Here is an 18,532-nt window from a genome sequence, read left to right as displayed (position 1 = left end):
CAAGGTCCTAGGAGGTGAAATATGGCGTGTTACACACCCAAAGTGTGGCATTAAACATCCGTATATATTGTCAAATACAAACCTTCATTTAAGTGTCGAAGGCATGTAAGCCTTCAACGCCTGTTCTTCCTGGTGTTTGGAACGCCTACTCTTCACTAGGTCGTGCGTATGCGTATGCACGACCATGTCAAAATTCTTCAATCGCGCATACGCATGCAGTATGCGTACGCATGATCCCTCATTTTTCCAACTTTTGCGCGTATGCATGCAGCATGCGTACGCATGAATCCACATTTTTTCAGGTGTTGCGCATACGCCATATCGAAGGCGTTTCCATTCTACATGCCCACTCTCCCTGGTGTGTGAAACGCCATGCATGCACACATTCAGGGGGTTTTCTTTTCATGGCTGTGACATGCCACTTCCTTGGCGTGTTGCACGCCCATTTCTTGCTCAAATTGCCTTGGATCTGATCCTTTGGAAAGCTGGCCCAGCGTGCAACGCCGTGTCTTGGCGTGTTGCACACCAGGTTCTTCATTGGGCGTTTTGAAACGCCAATTTCTCGACGTGTCAAACACCACAAAACAAGTCATATTGGGAGTGGGTTTGAGGGCGTTTAAAAATGCCAAGTATGTGGCGTGCAAAACGCCACCAACCATGCACTTTTCTTCTCCTTAGAATGTTGGCCTAGCGTGCAACGCCTCATGTGGCATGTAAAACGCCAGCTTCTCTGTTTATGATCCATGGGCATGTTGCACGGCCCCTATCTAGCGTGTAAAACGCCAGTCCTCTGCCTCCTATCAGATGCTTTTTTTGTTGTTTTCTTCTGCTTGTACTTTGCTCCTCTTTTGCCATTATTTTTTCCTGCATTTAATCAAGAAATCAAAGCACTCAAAGTATTAATAGAATATCATATAATAAAGCACATAATTATTGTTCAGGGGGTTACCTGAAACTGGATGATGATTAGGCTTATTTGTGAGGCCCAAGCATTTAAGGAAGGTGGTCTCCGGCTTGTCCTACGTCAGGCAGCCGCCGTTCGAGTTGTGTGTTCGGAAGGATGGGGGGTAGTACCTACAAGACACTCCGATGCCTAAGTCAACAAGAGGTTAAGCAGGTTTAAGGGCACGTTTGGAAAACTTTAGAAGTAACTTTTTTTTTTTACTTTTGACTTATGAAAAGTAGTAGTATTAATGTCTGGTGTAATTTTCAAAACCAAATTGCAACTTTCTAAGAAACTATTTAGGAGCTTATAAAGAAGTTAAAAAAATGACTTCTCTCATAATACTTCTACTTTTTATCACATTTCTATAAAATAAGCACTTTTAGAGTTAAAAATCCAAATACAAAATAACTTATTTATAAGTTACTTTTAACAAAGTCATTTATTGTTTAAGTTATTTTATCAAAAGGAGCTTAATTAAGTTGGTTACCCAAACTGGACCTAAGTGTATTGGAACTTAAGTATACCTGAGGAGTGTCAGTGTATTTATAGGTGATGTGCCAATAACCACCGCTGAAGTAGTTTCACTTCTGATAGTGGATAACCGTTCCTTTATCTTAGAGTTGTTGAGATCTTTCTTCTAGAAAAAGGTGAGAGATTTAAGGAAGTAGTTGCTTTACAGATAAACGTAAGCTGCCCGTATTCTCGAATCCGACCTCCTTCAAGAAGTTGGGAACACGGTAAAGACTACTCTCTTCGTTGGGCCTTTTGGCTTTATTGAGCCTGGCTTACGCTCTTGGGCAGGATATGAACAGTTATCAAGCAAAAAATCATCTCTTTTACCTAAGAAACACCCAAGAAAAGTACATAAGATGCTCATGCATCACAATACCAAACTTAAGCTCTTACTTGTCCTCAAGCAAGCAAAGAATCATGCCTTAATCATCAATAATTTTAAAGCTTAAAATGCAAGGTTAAATGGTAACAATTCAAGTGGTTTTGGTTAGCTGTTTCACTTATGCACAATTCAGCACAAATGATTATAATCTTTCAAGACCTCTATCCAGATTAAATTATGAAGTCTTTTCTTGAATCGTCACCTTGAAACAAGCTTATTTACTTTCTTTTCACAGTTTTAAGTTCATTTGGTGTTTTGCACTTTGAACTTAGCTATGATTTTAAATGTTGTCTCAAGTTTCGCTCAACACATAAACACTACAAGCACATAAATAGGGAGCTCTTTAAGTTTATTTTTCTTCTTTTCATTTTTTCCCATAATTGATGCTCAGAGCCTTTGTCTTTCTCGTTTTTTGGGAGCTTTGCTCCTTTGAGTTTAACTGTGACTCTAAATACTTTATTTTCAAACTTTTACTCGATATATAAACACCACAAGTACTTGACTCAGGAGGGCTCTGAGTTTAGTTTTTTCTTTCAATTTCTTTAGTCAGTGGTGCTCAGAGCCTTTGGCTTCTCTTTCAACCCCTTTCTGTTAATTATTATTCATTATATTTTGCTTCTCCAAGGCTTTTTTAATGATAAAGATCCCATAATAGTCCTCTAAGCTGAGGTTTCAAGCAATTTGGCTCAATAAGTGTTGAACATTTCAATTAGTTTGGCCTTCCAAACTCACATTGTTATGCTCTCTATATTCAACACCTTGTTTCTTTCTTAGCACGTGACTCCTTACTCACACTCAGGTCAAAAAATATAGAAAGAGCACAATCCAAAGCAACTAAACGGAGAAGGTCAAAAAGCAAATACAAAATTCATCAGTATGATACAATCATCGATGGTTACAGATTATAAATTTATACAATGATGAATACAAAAGCATGCTCTAGCATCACCAGCATTGGCCATTTTTCAAAAGAAGAACCACCTCTTTCGTCGTTGTCTCTGCAATGGTTAAGTGAGTTTAGAAAATCACGTCACTGCAACTAAAATAAAGAGCAAGATAGATGGTAGGGAAGGCGAAACACACAAACATTTTTGAAAATTATTTTATTTTAGAAAATTCAAAGTAAAACTTTAGAATTTAGATAGCATTGAAGTTTCTGCATTTGAACATCTTTTGCACAAAAGCAAAATCACCCATCATTTTGTAAGACAGTGTAATATAGGAAGTTATAGCTGATTTTGCAAAAAAAAAAAAACGCAATAAATCGGAGTGTGTATGGCGTGCATGTAACCTTCATCATCAAATGAGAACAACATTCTTGATAAAATTTTGAGAGCCTATCCTATCCAACATGCATAACATATATAGATGTGCACGTACGTGTGTGCGTGCGTGTGTGTGTGTGTGTGTGAGAGAGAGAGAGAGAGAGAGAGAGAGAGAGAGAGAGAGAGAGAGAGAGAGAGACCTTATCCTGATTTTGTTGTGGTTTTAATAAAATAGGTTCAGAAAGAACTCCATTGCCTATATCCTGAATATATGGCTGCACCTTTTCCTCCAACATCTGATTCACCTGAAGATTGAGACCGCACATACCAAAATAAGATGGTATTTGATAAATCATATACATGTTTATCGTCTCACCATGAAGGAAACAAACAGGAAATTGAAAGACAAAAATGTCGAACCTTTTCCTGTCGCCATTTAGTTTCCCACTGTGCATCCAAGATCTTATTGGAGATTTCTCTTTGTGCATTAAGAAGAACAGTCATTTCATAGAACTTCTCCGGATCTTTGAGATCCTCCTCACTCCAAGATGATGAACTCAATGGAAGATCCAGCTCCTGCCAATTCTTTGCAGTTAGTTATGCCCAATGGTGCCTACACCGATGCTAAAGAAACAAAACTGAAGAAGTTCCCTTGCCACCCTTTTTAGGAAACTGAGTAATGAGCTATATGCTCATTCTAGTAAATTGAAAGGAGAAAACATTCAAAAGGTGAACTTAACAAAAGAAAATTCTAATTTGAGAAGGAGATGGCGGAAAAAAGTAATAGCGATAAAAAGAATAAGAATAATTAGCAGAAGATGAATTTAGTGAGTACGGACACCCCAATTTGGCGGTCTTGGTGGAGGATCAAGCTTCATAACCTCCGACTCTAGAGCCTTCTTAGCTTTATAGAAAGGAACATTTCTCACAATGATAGGATCATCCCTTGCCCTTTCAGGATCTATAGATATCAAGGCCTGTGATAACAGAAAGATCCCAAATTAAAAAAATAAAAGAGAAGGGTGTTAAATTGATTTAAATAAAATGCCAAGTAAATTTAGATTATATAGTTTCACCACAATACTAATTTCAGAAGCTTGGTATGTGCATTAACCAAAGCTTCAATAAACAACCTGAGATGCAGTACGAGAAACCTACCTCCTGCAGGTACTCCCACCCTGGTTTCCTCTTGGCCACCACATCTCGGAGTTGATCATACTGCGTGGATTCCTAAGTTCACCACAAAAGGATCATTTAGAAAGGTATAATATAAAAGTAAAGGTGATCATTTTGTGACTTATGTTTTCTCATCAAAAGCACATTTTCAAGTTCATAATGCTCCATTGAATGCCAACATAAATAGGTACAATTGTTCAAACTTAGTTTAACAAAATTGATTTGAATAAACTGGGCATTGCATGTGGCAACTAAGGAGATACAAAAGTAAAAACGATAATATATTGAAAACAACAGGTGGGGAAAGGAATAGATTAAGAGTTTAACTAAAAACAAAAAGGAATATGAACAACAACCTTGTACTGCCACCATATTTTCTGCTTCACATCATCATCATAGGTAAATCCACCCATAATTTGAGGAAAGGTTAGCAGCCAAAATGCAGCAATACTTGGATCTTTCATGCTGTGCGTTATGTGCTGGGAATTGAAAACAACAAATAGTTAGATTCGCATGTCAAGTAATGTAAATCAAACAATAATATGAACCTTATGCTTATGCATGATAACAAATGAAAGTATAAAGGCAGAGTATAACAAAACTAAAAAGATCAAGGGAGGACAAAGCTAATTACGAAAATATTAGTAGGGAAAACTATGATTATCAAATGCATTGCTTTAAGTAACCATAACATTCAGGACCAAGGGTTGCCTTTAGTTGTATATCGGAGTTAACTATGCTCATAATAATAAAGATAAACTCAGATATGAAATAATACTGACCTCAAATGGATAATCCATCTTTCTCAAGATATTATAAGCTTTCCATGGGGGCTCCATAATCTGCATAAACAAAGGGATGCTTGCTTAAAATTTGCAAAAACTAGTAAACTTTAATGGATACTAATAAATATGAAAGTATGAATCAGATAAGTCAACAATTAAAAGAAAATATAAGTTCTAAGAACCCCAGAATAAAGAAAGCAACTCACATCATCCGCTGAGATCCTCACTTGCAACTTGTTTTTGCACTCAGGACAGCTCATTACACCCTGGAGAATTAGTATAATGTTTAACCAAATATTACAGAACAAGAGGGTTACTAAACAAAGCATGGTGTGGTGCAGCTTATTTTTGAAATACTATTTTTTTTTTTCAAAAAAGGAAAGTGGGATTCAGCTTATTAATGAAAAAGAAAGACAACCAGGAGATTGAGTCATACAGTTCCATCACAACTTGGGCATTCTTTTGATGGTAATGGAATATGAAGATCCAAGGAGGATGGTAGATGCACTATTTCAGCGCGGTTGTCTGCAATAGCATCTGCTACAGATTCAGCAGTTGCTTTCTCTCCTCTGAAAGTAAATAAATTAAATAACAAGTTATGAGGTATTGATAAGTTGATGGATAGTTTTTTTTAATGAAATAAATAAAACTAAAAGATATGCCAAAAGGAACATATGTGAAAATAATATTACATCCAATTTCCTGTAAATATGAAAGACGTCATCTTTTGAGATTGACAGCATATTTTGTCTTTGCATTTCCAAATATTAATATATTAATGCAATGTAACTTTGATGCATACAACTATACAAGTCAGCGACGTCCAACATTTATGAATTTCAGTGAACAGAGGCCTTCTAAAAGACCATTTTAGAAAAACTCACTAATTTAAAATGAGTCCATTACAATGATATGTAAACTTGTATACGTTGGCAGCAGTTTATTACTTCAGAACATTCCTAGGGAAAAATAGATGAACAACAAAAACAGAGAATATTCTACTACAACTAGAACCTGAAATATATTCTTCTAGAATTATTTATTAAACATTTCGATATGAGCACCAAAAGACACCACAGTTTAAATTGTGATACTATCTGCAAAGTTCAAATGGAGAGTAAGTTACGTCTTGAAGCTGCAATTCTTCACTTGATAGTGTACTCTTCCACTCCCTCGACACATGGTACACCGCAGGGCCTGCCATCCATTACATGTCCTACAGTTCCTGTTCTCCAGACACAAATTTAGTTTAGAGTTCAACAAAAATTCATATTCAACACCAAACACTATTACGTTGTGCAGAGACATATTATGTATCCAAGCGAGGAAGGAACACCAAATAGCACCTTTGACATATGACCTTCTTCCCCAGGTCCAATGCAATGTCATATGTCCCCAAAGTAGCTACGGCCTGCAACAAATCCATGCAGTAACATTCATTGTCTAACTAACTAAGTGAAACCCCAAAGGCAATGCAGTTCTCATGAATATAAAAATTCGACAATCCAACTAACCAAACTAAAAGCTTTCGCAAAATGTTTCTGAATATCATAGAACCAGGTTGAATTTTCTTTATAATTAATATCACCATTTTTGTAATTAATCAATACTATAAACAGAAAAAACTTTCAGAAAACAAACAATTTGGTCCTGAACACCCCCCGGCCCCCCTCTCTTCTCTTTCTCTTTTTTCTCATAAAATCATCCATATACAAGGTTATCAAACTTTAGAGTTCACCTAAACTTGTAGAGATTAGGTAAACTTGAATCATAAACCTCATCCAGTAAACTTTATGTTAAAAGTCATAAACTCAAATTGGAGAGCTAAACTTATAACAAGCTAACTCCAGAGTTCGATAAGCTTATCCTTAACAATAAAACAAAATCAAGAAAAAAAAAGAATTAGCATCAAAACAAACAAGAACGGAAATGGGGTCTCAAGAAAGCACGTGAATTTCCAGAAAAGCTTACGAATTTCGTAAAGGCAAGAAATTGCAATGCAAAAAAGGAGTAAGAAAGTGGAGGGTAGTTACGAAGACGGAAGCGTAGGAGAGCTTGGAGATGAGTTCTGGAACACCAAATCCACGGGGAGCAGAGCCAGCAATGGCGAAAGCAAGAGTGAAAGGGGACAAGACAAGCTTTATGGGGAGATCGAAGAAGTCAATGATGTCTTGGCCATAGTGTTTGGTGAAGACCTTGTAGCGAACCCCAACGAACTTCTTCACTGCCTTCACAATACGGTCCTTAGACATGGCGATAGCTCAGCACAGCATTGGCGCCAGAGACAAGACCCAAGAAGATAGACTTGCAGTGCAGAGGTTTTGGTTTCTCTTTTAACCTTTTCTTTTGTATTTAGCTTTTTGGGTGTTAATCGGATAGGGTTGTTGAAAAAATGGAAAGGGAGTTCGGAAAACTCTCAACCAAACAGCCTCATAGTTGACACTTACAGCCCTATTCATATGTTTTTTGGTTGAATGGCCCATTCCATATAGTTATAAGTTATTAATGTTATAATTAAATCTTAACAAACTAATTTGGGTTAGTCGAGTGGTCAACTCATTCGTCCGCTTAAATAAGTGTGGGGTTTGAATTCCGCCTTGTGCATGCAGCAAACTATTGGTCAATGACAAACTCTTAAATAGAGCTTAAATTCACGACGGATTAGTCCTTAACTTGTGGAGTTAGGAGTTATAATCAAATCAAGTTTGGTTGACCTAATAGTTAATTCATTAATTTTAATTCGTTTAAGTAGGTATTGAAATTTTACTTTGCCAGATTAATGTTTGTTGTTTGACCTATCAAGTTGAGAAATGTTGTAAAAAACAAAAAAAAATATTATAGTTAAAACTTTTACCAAAAGAAACTATTTGTGTTTAATGAATAATGATAACAAATATGATACTAACCAAAATAATAAATAGTTGACGCTAAAATTAAAAGCCATTAAATTTAAGTTTAGATATAAAAAGGTTATTTGTATAATCAATTAAATTGTATATCCAATTTCCCTCATATCTCATTATATAATAAATTTTAGCCTTGGATGAATTTTTTTTAATATAATTTCTTCAGAAAAATACATAAATTCCTGATTTAATGGCACCCCCCAAAAAAAATTATTTGTATCTTATTTTAAGAGTTCTTCATTAATTGTGAGTTTGTTTATGTTAAAATTTTACATTAGGTAATATCTGATTACATATTGCTAGATTAGTTTTATGTAGTGATTTATGATTCAAATGTTCATTATTATTATTATCTTAATCATCTTATAAATTTAGGTTGAGAATCAAAATAATTTTTTTTTTAAAATATACATGCTTCAGATATATATTTTTTTAATTGAACGACAGATCACAAACATGAAAGAGAAAAAATAAATTATAACTATTACTCTAGAAATTAAAATATAGTTCTAATCGAATTTGCAAAGAAATTAGGAAAAATACATAGAGATAAAAGAAAAAAAATATATGATAATTATATTGTAAATCATATTTATGTAAGATCAATCTGTTTACATAAGAATTCGTTTTTCTAAATTCATAGTGGAATATTCGGTTCTCCAATCCCTTGCAACGATTCTGGATAGCCAAAACAAAAGATTTTGAAAAATGAAGATCACTTAAATTTTTTAAAATACATAATCACAATTATTTTTTAATCAACTTTCATCTCCACATGAATGAAACTCACATTTAACATCAAATTCAATCCCAAAAGAATGTTCCAAAATTCAATAAATTTTACTGTACAAGTGTCTAAATTCACATTATAGACTACTAAAAATTTTTTTATAGTTCCTCAGAATTTTTTTCACATGTCACTTTCTTCGTCTTTTGTCACAGAGCCATCTGAATTAAGTTTAGTGAATGACGTTTAGGGGCAGCCAACACACATATTTTTCTATGAAGTTATCTATGTCCCTTTTTATATGAGATAATTCAGTTTGGATCATATGATAGTCTTTAACTAAATAGAGAGCTAGTTCATGAATCTTACCTTCATTAAAACAACTATCTCTTTAAAAATGAACTCATTCCAATTAAACCATATTAAATTCATAGTGCTAGCAAAAAGGAAGGACTACGAAACTCTTTTGATGTGGGATTGAGAAGATAAATTTACTAATAACATAGGAATCAGGGATAACATAAAAATTTTACCTGAGACCAGTCTTTTGTGTATGCTCTTTCATGTCCTATATGCAATTTAGGAACACAAAAATTGTAGAGCAAAGATTCAGATGAAGATGTATAAATATTGTACAAATTATTCGAAATTATATATCTTCTGAAGTGGAGCTCATTAGCCAATAACATCTTTTTAGCAACTAACTAACAAAAACTCTAAATTTTATGAGGTACTTCAAGCCTCTAAATCTTAGGATAAAACTCGATTTTATCATCCTTCGAGAGTTTAAGTTGAGACTACAAGTTGTTTCAATAGTAAATAAATTATTAAAGTTCGAGAGTCAAACAACTACATCTTCTCCCAAATCTAGCTCCGATACCTTTAAGAAAATAAAAATGAGTTGTTTCTCTTCCAGAACATCTATAATACACTCCAAATCCGGTCTATTTCCAGCAACATAATCACAAACGCTCTTATCATATATGTCTTTAGTGATATTATTTTGAGAAAAATTAACAAAATTATGGACATTTGAGATCCAATAGTTTTTTTATAAGTTGATGTTATTGTCAAAAGAGACTTTTCAAACTATTTTTTTTTATTTTTTTTCACACTTGAAAAATGTCTTTCTAAGCATTTGAAGAGAAAATCAGTTTCTTCGTAATTGAGATAGGGTTAGTATAGGCATCAATTTGATCTTAAAAAATTGACAGCCTTAATTTTTTTATTTTTTATAGTATTATCTAATTCAATAAGTAGATTGATACTTGTTTAAGTTATCAAATAAATTAGTTGTTTGGCTAATTTAAATTAGTTACAAAAGATCAAATGCATTAAATTAAATCTCTTTTATAATTGGATTATGTACGATTTTGGTCCTTAAGATTTAACTCAAAAATTTTATTCATCTCCAACGTTTTTTAGCATTCCAATTCGTCCCTAAGGTTCAACTTAGTTTTAAATCGTCTTTCAGACAATTATATTCTCAGTATCATTATCTCCATCACACCTTTAGAAGAGAGAGAGAAACAGAGACTTAGAGACAGAAGAAGAAACTCAAAGAAAAAGAGAAGGAAGTCTCACCGTCGCTCTCATCTTCACCTCACCGCGACGCGCCATCGTCATCGGAAAAGTGATGGTGGTGGTCGTGTTCCTCATGTTTTCAGCATCACTGCCGCGCCTCCTTTCTCCTTCCCTCCTTGCCATCCGCCGTCCAGACTCTTATAAAACATGAGTGAACTAACAGAGAAATTCTAATTCCCTAATTTCTTTAATTTCTTCCCTTCCCTTTCACCACAAATCCTAATTGGAGGAATAACAAGATGTTTGTTGTTCTTTTTAATGTTTAATTCTTTTGTTAATGTTTGTTTTGAGGATAATGATAATGATTTTCTTATTTCTTGTTAATAAAGATGGTTTTGGTGATGAATTACTCTTTTGGTATTAATTTATTTGAGGTTATTGTTAAAGATTGAGTTTTTTATTGGATTGATGGATTCAAGAACAAATGGTGATGGATTAATAGTGAATGGAACAATAATTATAGTGAGAAGAGAAAAATAAATGTTTAAGGATGATAGTAATAGTAACAATGTGATGTGAAGAATAGATAATTATGATGGTGAGAAGAAAGAGAGGAAGATATTTTTGTTATTTAAAAAATTAATCTATCTTAAAAGGATGATTTTAAAATTACGTTAAATTTTAGAGACGATTTTTTATATAAAAAAAATTAAAAACATAAAATGTTTTCGATCTAAACATAAGAACTAAAATTATATTTAATCTTTTTTAATTAGATAATAATATACAATATTAAAACTAATTTAAAACTCTTAATCTTTTAAAATTAAATTAATACAAATTATTTTAACTATTAATATTACAAATTTAGATCATAATATATATATTAAAATTAATTATTAATATAAAATATATATTTAAATATAAAATAAATAATAAAAATAAATTAAATTATATATATATTTATAGACAAATATATAATAATTCCTTGATTTTTACTACCAAAATCACATTTTTGAATTTCAATATATGTAATTCACCGAACGTGCCAACGTGTTTTGGGCTTTGGAATATCATGTGAGTATGTGACTGTGATATTCTATTTTCTAAACTCACCCACTGACACTGAGTCAGATATTCGATTTTTTTATATTATTATTATTAATTTTTTTTTTATTTTTATGTTCAGCTTTTTTCATCTTTAAGACTTCAACAGGAACACACACAAAGATTGCAGTGTTTGTTTCTATTGAATGTAGATAGCCACCATACCAACCTTAATCCACTCTCCATCTCTCTCTCTCTAGAATCCATGGCGGCAGCACCTGCAGTAACTGCCCTGAACGGGTTGAAGGTGACGCAAGCATACCTGGAAGGGAAGGCAGTTAAGGAAACAAAAGTTCTCATGGCCGAACTCTGCCGCCAATTCTACACCCTCGGATGGGTCTCTGGGACAGGTGGCAGCATCGCCTTCAAGGTCCACGATGACTCCATTCCCAAGTCTCAACAACTCATACTCATGTCCCCTTCTGGTTCGTATTATATTCCATCACTTTACCTTTCTTGCTACTTTTAATTGATCGCTTTCTGTTTGTTAAAATGTCCAAGCTCTGCTTTTTGTCATCTCTTCTTGTTTCCATTCTTATCTGCTGTTGGAGTTTGTTTTTTGATGAATTAGTAAATTACATTTACTTTCTAACCAAATCATTATTCTAATCCTTGAAATGTTAGTTCACTAACAAAATTATGCTTCATTGGGTGCTAGTTTACCCACAAAATAGTGCTAACTTTGGGTGGATTTCTCAACCAAAAACCAATCTTTGAGGAATTATTTTGTTACGAAACTAACCGTTCGGGAGTCAAAGTGGTAGTTTACTTGAGTTTCCCATTATATAAAACATGCATCCTGGTATTTGTAGACATGTACGCTGGTTCCCTTTAAAGTTTAGGTGATACTACAGTTGACATTTTGATAGAACTTCATAACAAACACCCCTTTAGGCATGACAAATGAAGAAGTATCATGTATAACTGTCGTACTATTGCTTAGTCTTAAGAGAGACCAGTGTAATTTGCTCTTTGATTTTTGGTGCCCAATTCAAAGCATTGCTAGTGAAACCCAAAAACACCCCCAAAAAATGTAACATTTGTGTGAAGTTGTAATACATTTCTGCTAGGACCATTATAGATTGCTGTTAGATTTTCATTTATATATATATGACCAATGTGATGTCATTGTCCTGGATGTCAATTCAATTTGGTTGGTGTTTAAGAATTAAATCTTCCTTGTTTGGCTGAAAAATGTGTACAGGTGTTCAGAAGGAAAGAATGGAACCGGAGGACATGTATGTGTTGTCGCACAATGGATCAGTCTTGTCTGCCCCATCTGCCAAACCTTACCCGCACAAGCCTCCCAAGTGTTCTGATTCTAGTCCAGTGTTCTTGAAGGTAGGGGCTAGTTTACACTCTATTAGCTGCTGTCCATAAAGCATGGACACACTATCATTGATATTAGATACAAAACATGGCAACAACAAGGATTTGTAGTGCGCAGTTAATTATGGATACAACATAGGCCACACTTTTAAAATTTGAGGGGAAAAAAAGAAGGGGGGGGGGGGGGGGAGGGGATAACATAATTTTTGGGTTTGTTGAAAATTTATAAGCAATTTCAAAGAACGATACAAGAACATATGGTGGCGATGAACCTCATAAATATGATTATGAGTAACAATCTTTTCCTAGATTTGAATACTATATATATCATACATGTCATATGTGTCTATAATTTGTAAATTTTAGTGTGTAAAAATGTTCATTTTTGTATCCCATGTATGTGTAAATATATGTGTTACCTATGTTATTGTAGTATCCAATATGCATATTGATCTTTTGACATTTCATAATGTTACTCGCTACTGGTTGTAGTATTATATGTTATACTTAATATGCAGAATCTAAATCTTATTATACTTTCAAAACAAATTTGCATTACATGGTGTCACTTAGGTGTCTGAGTAAGTATTGACATAATATTAATTAACTGTAACATTCGGCTGATAAGTGCTTTCTATCAATTGCTAGACTCATGCCTAGAAACCTCTTTGCAATATCTGAATATTTTCATTTTTGACATAATTAGTATTTATATATTTCTTTTTTTCCTTTCCAGGCATATGAGTTGCGGGATGCTGGGGCTGTTATTCACAGTCACGGGATAGAATCTTGTCTTGTAACAATGATCAATCCTCTATCAAAGGAATTTCGAGTATGTCTATATTGACATGGGTGCTTTTTCGTTTATTACTCTTGTGGGGTCAGGAGTCTTGGTACAAAATTATAATACGTGATTCTTGCTTATCATTTTATCTTTAAAGAGGCTTTGAGACTGGTAGTAGTGCATTAAGCCGAGTTGAAGAAATATCTGATTGCTTGGGGAAAAGATTAGTTATGGAGTGCATTCTATGAAGGCAAAACTTTCTTGAAAGGAAAAGAGTCTCTATATTGCACTTTGATAATTAAGTATATACCAAAGTTTAATTATAAAGCTCCAAAGAGGCGTTCTATTTTCATTCTTTTGTGGTTTTTTGCATCAAGGGTCAGAAAGTTATTTGTTAGTGTTGTTATAGTTTATTATATAGTGCTCTGAGAAGACAAAGAATAAGTGGTTGAGGTTTCTCTTTTACATTGCATGTCCTCATTCTTTTTTTCCCCCTCTTCTTCTTTTTGTCTGATACTGATGCTATCCACAAATGGCAGATCACTCACATGGAAATGATAAAAGGAATCAAGGGACATGGTTATTATGATGAACTTGTGGTCCCCATAATTGAGAACACGGCCTATGAATATGAGCTCACAGATTCTCTAGCTAAAGCTGTATGTTTCCTCGCAATAGTTCTGCACATATATATAGTATCGTATATATATAAGATGGAAAACCTAATGACTTCCCCGAAGTTCTGTCCTTTTTTTCCTCTCCAAAAAGACCACTTGTGATGTGGCATTGTTGTGCATTTCTTCCTATTGTGTAGATTGAAGCCTACCCAAAATCAACAGCAGTTCTTGTTCGCAACCATGGGGTATATGTTTGGGGAGATACATGGATCAGTGCTAAAACCCAGGTATGTGTTTTGTACTTTTATATATTCCACAGGAAGATTAATCTTAATTTATATACAAAGTCTAGCTATACTTTGTGCTGAGAAGTTCCATAACATATAAACACGCCAAAGCTTTTCATTCTTCTTCCAGACTGAGTGTTATCACTACCTCTTTGATGCTGCTATAAAACTTCACCAAATGGGATTAGACTGGTCCGCTCCAAACCATGGTCCAATACAAAGTGCAAGAAGTAGTCTAAGGATTGCCGGGGAGTCAAACTTTTCAGTTAAGGCAAAGAAAGATAATGGTGATACTGATCCATTCCCAGTGAGTGTGCATAAAGCTCCCTTTTTATTTAAAGATTTTGTTCACATATTCCAAACAAGATCCAATATCCTTGGTCAACTGGAACTGCTTGTCTGCAGTTCGTAGGACGTTGGTAAAAATTATGCAGTTTTGGGTTCCTACCGTTTCTAATTAAATTGCTGAATTTGGTCTCTACGACTATTTGGATTGCAGCGTTGCATTGTTCTCGACATTGAAGGAACTACTACACCCATATCATTTGTTTCAGAAGTTCTCTTTCCATATGCCCGTGATAATGTTGGGAGGCATCTATCTCTGACATATGATACTCCCGATACTCAAAATGATATCAAGTTGCTTCGTTCGCAGGTAAAATTTTTTGGACAGCTGTATGGTTAATGTGTTTATAATTTTATATTCCTCCAATTAGCATCTGTGGATCAGGCATTTAATATACATACTAATAAAATACTGTGTTATGACACTGAAATGATATGTTAAGGATAGGTTTGGGATTTTGGTTTTAACTACATTCAAGTTTTTTCCCCCTCATTGATTATACACTTTTTTAATTGTTTTTAAGCATAGAGTTAAATATTAGTGATCCATCAAAAGAGAAAAGAAATAAACAAGTTTCATGTGTAAATTGTATGTTAATAAAATAAAGTATTGAAGCCAGGGACCATGCAACATCTTTCCCTGTGCAATTTGAGTCTCAAGCAAAAGATTGATAATAAGAATTGCTTAATTGGGATGTGGATATTTTATGCCTTTGTTGCATTCATATACTCTGGAATATTGACTTCTCTTTCTCTGGATAACAGGTTGAAAGTGACCTTGAACAAGGGGTTCCAGGTGCGGTGCCTATCCCCTCTGATGATGCTGGAAAAGAGGAAGTCATTGCAGCTCTAGTTGCTAATGTGGATGCCATGATCAAAGCTGATAGAAAGATCACTGCCCTGAAAGAGTTGCAGGTGGTTAAACCCAACATTGCTGGGTTCTACTTTTGATGAAATTCATATTTGTAATATAGCTGACATTATTAAGCATTGCAGGGTCATATATGGCGAACTGGTTATGAGAAGGACGAACTGGAGGGAATAGTTTATGATGATGTACCAGAAGCCCTAGAAAAATGGCACGCCTTGGGCATAAAGGTTGCTTTTTCATAATTCTGTATCTCTTTTTGATTCACATGTTAAGTTTCTGTATGCTATCATGGATGCTTGAGCAAGATGCCCGTTTTTGTAAATGATTTATACAATAACCATAGATTGAGATGCCCTTTAATCCTTTATTAGTCGAGATGCAGAATATATGCCGGCATACGATGCCTTTCAATAAATAACCCATTTACCTATACCCACCCTCTTCTTTCCTTTTCTCTAAGTGCCTATGGTAGGCCATTGGTTAAGGCATGAGTCCCCACAGAAGCACTCTTCTTCGGTAACTCTTGCTAGCCGCCCATCACATCCTATCACCTTTATCCTAAAGATTGTGCCATCCTTTTTTCTGTTCCTGTTCCTGTCACTTGTTGACTCACACATGCATATGAAACTATAGGCATAATATCAAGTTATCAAGGAATTTTCTTGAAGAGACAGTTCCCTCTTCAAGCAATTCAACCGTTGTGGTCCCTCCACTGAGGAACTTTCAGCTTAACCTGCCTGAGGCCCATTGCTTTACTTGAGTGGACTATTCTTTTTGAATCCTAAATAGCCAGACATGTTATACCTGTCCATTTTATGTTTGGATATCCACGATGCCCAAGTATATCAGATATTGAGATGCCTCTATACCAAACACCTCCTTTTTGTCTTCTTTCGATTTCTGTTATTTTCTCTTTGGCTCAAGTATGTTTTTGGTCCTGGTAAACATGTGATTTGATTATGGTACCTCTAGCCCTTTTTTTGGGTCCATCTCTTTCCTTATCTTCCTTTCTTTTGGCTTTTATTCCTTGTTATTGTCATTATAAATTTTGATCATTATCAATATTTTGAAATTTGTATTTTTAGTTTGTAAAAATATCAAAAGCTTTGTCTTGGTCCTTGCAAATATTTTAAATTTCTTTTATGTTTTTATGATATCACAACTTAAACATTCAATCAAGATGACCTGTACACAAAATTTAATAAAGAAAAAGGGAGTGACCAAAAAAATTAAAAAAAATTAAATAGGGAGACCCAAATCGAAACGACACGTAATTGTAGGGACTAATGAGCATATTTGAATCTTGTCTCTTTTAATTGCAAATCCATTAAACTCAATTTTTTTAGGACAAACCAATTCTTAATTATCTGATATTTGGCTTAGGGTGAAACATACAGAGCAATTAGATTTTGTATGAAGCCTTTACTTAATTTTTGAAAGGCATGTTGTCGTGCATTTTAATTTCTGTGTCTGATATTTGCACCAGGTATACATATATTCTAGTGGTAGCAGGTTGGCGCAAAGGCTAATATTTGGAAAAACTAACCATGGGGACCTAAGAAAATACTTATCTGGGTTTTTTGACACCACAGTGGGGTAATGCTTGTATTTAGGTTTCCCCTTGATGATTTCTGTTTAAAGATACCTGTATTCATGCAAAAACTATTTTCAGGAACAAAAAGGAGACACGTAGTTATGTTGAAATTTCTGAGTCACTTGGCGTTGATAAACCATCAGATATTTTATTTGTCACTGATGTCTATCAAGAAGCTACAGCTGCTAAGGGAGCAGGTATGAGCATTTTTCTTGAGTTATATTTTGTCCACAATTAGTATTAAACTTGTTACATTATTTATCATTTTCAGGTGATTAGTAAACATTTTTTATCGAAAAAATAATTGACCCGATATTTTAAAAATTTAAATTTTGATTTGCTGTCTATGTAGTATCTTAATCTTTATAAAAGTCGCTGGACAAGAAAGTAGCATAACACTTAGTATGTGGACAATGTAAAAAACTTTACACTGATGTTGGACCAATATTAAATAGCTATTTAAATTCTAAATAAAAATAAAATGCTTGATTTGGGAAATTTTAATTTCTTTACAAGTTATTTGCTCACTATTCTTCCTAGGTTTGCTTAAGCTAGCTTCTTGCTGAGTTATTTAGGCAATGCACAAGTCTTAATTGTTTCATAAAAGGTCATAAAACTCAATATATTACCCCTGGATGATTTTTAGTAAGCTTTACATGCAAGTAAAGTTTGAGAGTATCTAATGAAGGTGTCACAATCAATTATAGCATTGTGGTTACTGGTCAGCTATGCAGCCTTTAGTCCACTTACTTAAACACACCATTTAGAGCGCATCATATATTGTATAATGTGGCATATTGATTTAGTCTTTCAAGCTAGTTCCAAGAAGGAAAAGGTAATCTACTTATATTACACATGACACCCTTTTCATATGCCCTAAATTTTATAGGTTTACAAATTGAGATGTGTAGTGTGTAATATCCTAAACACCACCAAAAATGGTTGTGGTACAAGAGTTTATCTAAACTTCCCTAGGATCATAGAATCACAGATTACAGATTCACAGCTATATAAATAATATGACCAGATAAGAAACTGCTTTGTTATTGAAGATGGATTTATTCAGTTGATGATGTTTTCAGGTTTGGAGGCTGTCATTTCAATTCGACCCGGAAATGGACCCCTCCCTGAAAATCATGGATTCAAGACAATCAAATCATTTTCGGAGATCTAAATAGTAGCTGCACTCATATGTGATCTATTAGGTCTTATGATAATTATGGGCATTGCAACCTTAACTTCTTAGAGTTGAAATAATGTATTATAGATTCTGTTTAACTTAGCCCGAGTCTTTTGTACATCAAGTTGCATTGAGGCCTGAACATACGTAACTTCCATCATATCTAATGAGATGTGATTTGGTTTTTATGTTCA

At 34.2% G+C, this 18,532-nt stretch overlaps 2 protein-coding genes across 3 annotated transcripts; one reads left to right on the top strand and one right to left on the bottom strand.

The window, feature by feature from the left end:
• Positions 1 to 2,676: 2,676 nt before the first annotated feature.
• On the bottom strand, positions 2,677 to 7,528 carry LOC112707420 (uncharacterized). The gene is made up of 12 exons (XM_025759159.3): positions 7,101 to 7,528; positions 6,414 to 6,478; positions 6,194 to 6,292; positions 5,504 to 5,636; positions 5,274 to 5,333; positions 5,065 to 5,124; positions 4,639 to 4,761; positions 4,265 to 4,336; positions 3,946 to 4,083; positions 3,527 to 3,682; positions 3,307 to 3,411; positions 2,677 to 2,839 (listed from the first exon to the last, which is right to left on the bottom strand). Exons 1-12 carry the CDS (start codon positions 7,317 to 7,319, stop codon positions 2,807 to 2,809), a joined length of 1,263 nt encoding a protein of 420 aa, XP_025614944.1. The 5' UTR covers positions 7,320 to 7,528; the 3' UTR covers positions 2,677 to 2,806.
• A 3,751-nt stretch (positions 7,529 to 11,279) lies between these two features.
• On the top strand, positions 11,280 to 18,532 carry LOC112707419 (probable bifunctional methylthioribulose-1-phosphate dehydratase/enolase-phosphatase E1). Of its 2 annotated transcripts, none has more exons than XM_025759158.2 (13): positions 11,280 to 11,305; positions 11,414 to 11,756; positions 12,536 to 12,672; positions 13,397 to 13,492; positions 13,984 to 14,103; positions 14,259 to 14,348; positions 14,479 to 14,655; positions 14,848 to 15,003; positions 15,459 to 15,608; positions 15,690 to 15,791; positions 17,051 to 17,160; positions 17,237 to 17,355; positions 18,241 to 18,532. In XM_025759158.2, the coding sequence occupies exons 2-13, from the start codon at positions 11,537 to 11,539 to the stop codon at positions 18,330 to 18,332; spliced, it is 1,569 nt and encodes a 522-aa protein (XP_025614943.1). In that variant the 5' UTR covers positions 11,280 to 11,305; positions 11,414 to 11,536; the 3' UTR covers positions 18,333 to 18,532. The 2 variants fall into 2 exon arrangements, with proteins under 2 accessions (XP_025614943.1, XP_072057391.1); XM_072201290.1 differs by having other exon boundaries at positions 11,286 to 11,301.

This window comes from Arachis hypogaea, chromosome 8 (genome assembly GCF_003086295.3).
Source record: "Arachis hypogaea cultivar Tifrunner chromosome 8, arahy.Tifrunner.gnm2.J5K5, whole genome shotgun sequence".
NCBI lineage: Eukaryota > Viridiplantae > Streptophyta > Magnoliopsida > Fabales > Fabaceae > Arachis > Arachis hypogaea.
This window is presented reverse-complemented; position numbering and strand designations above follow the sequence as displayed.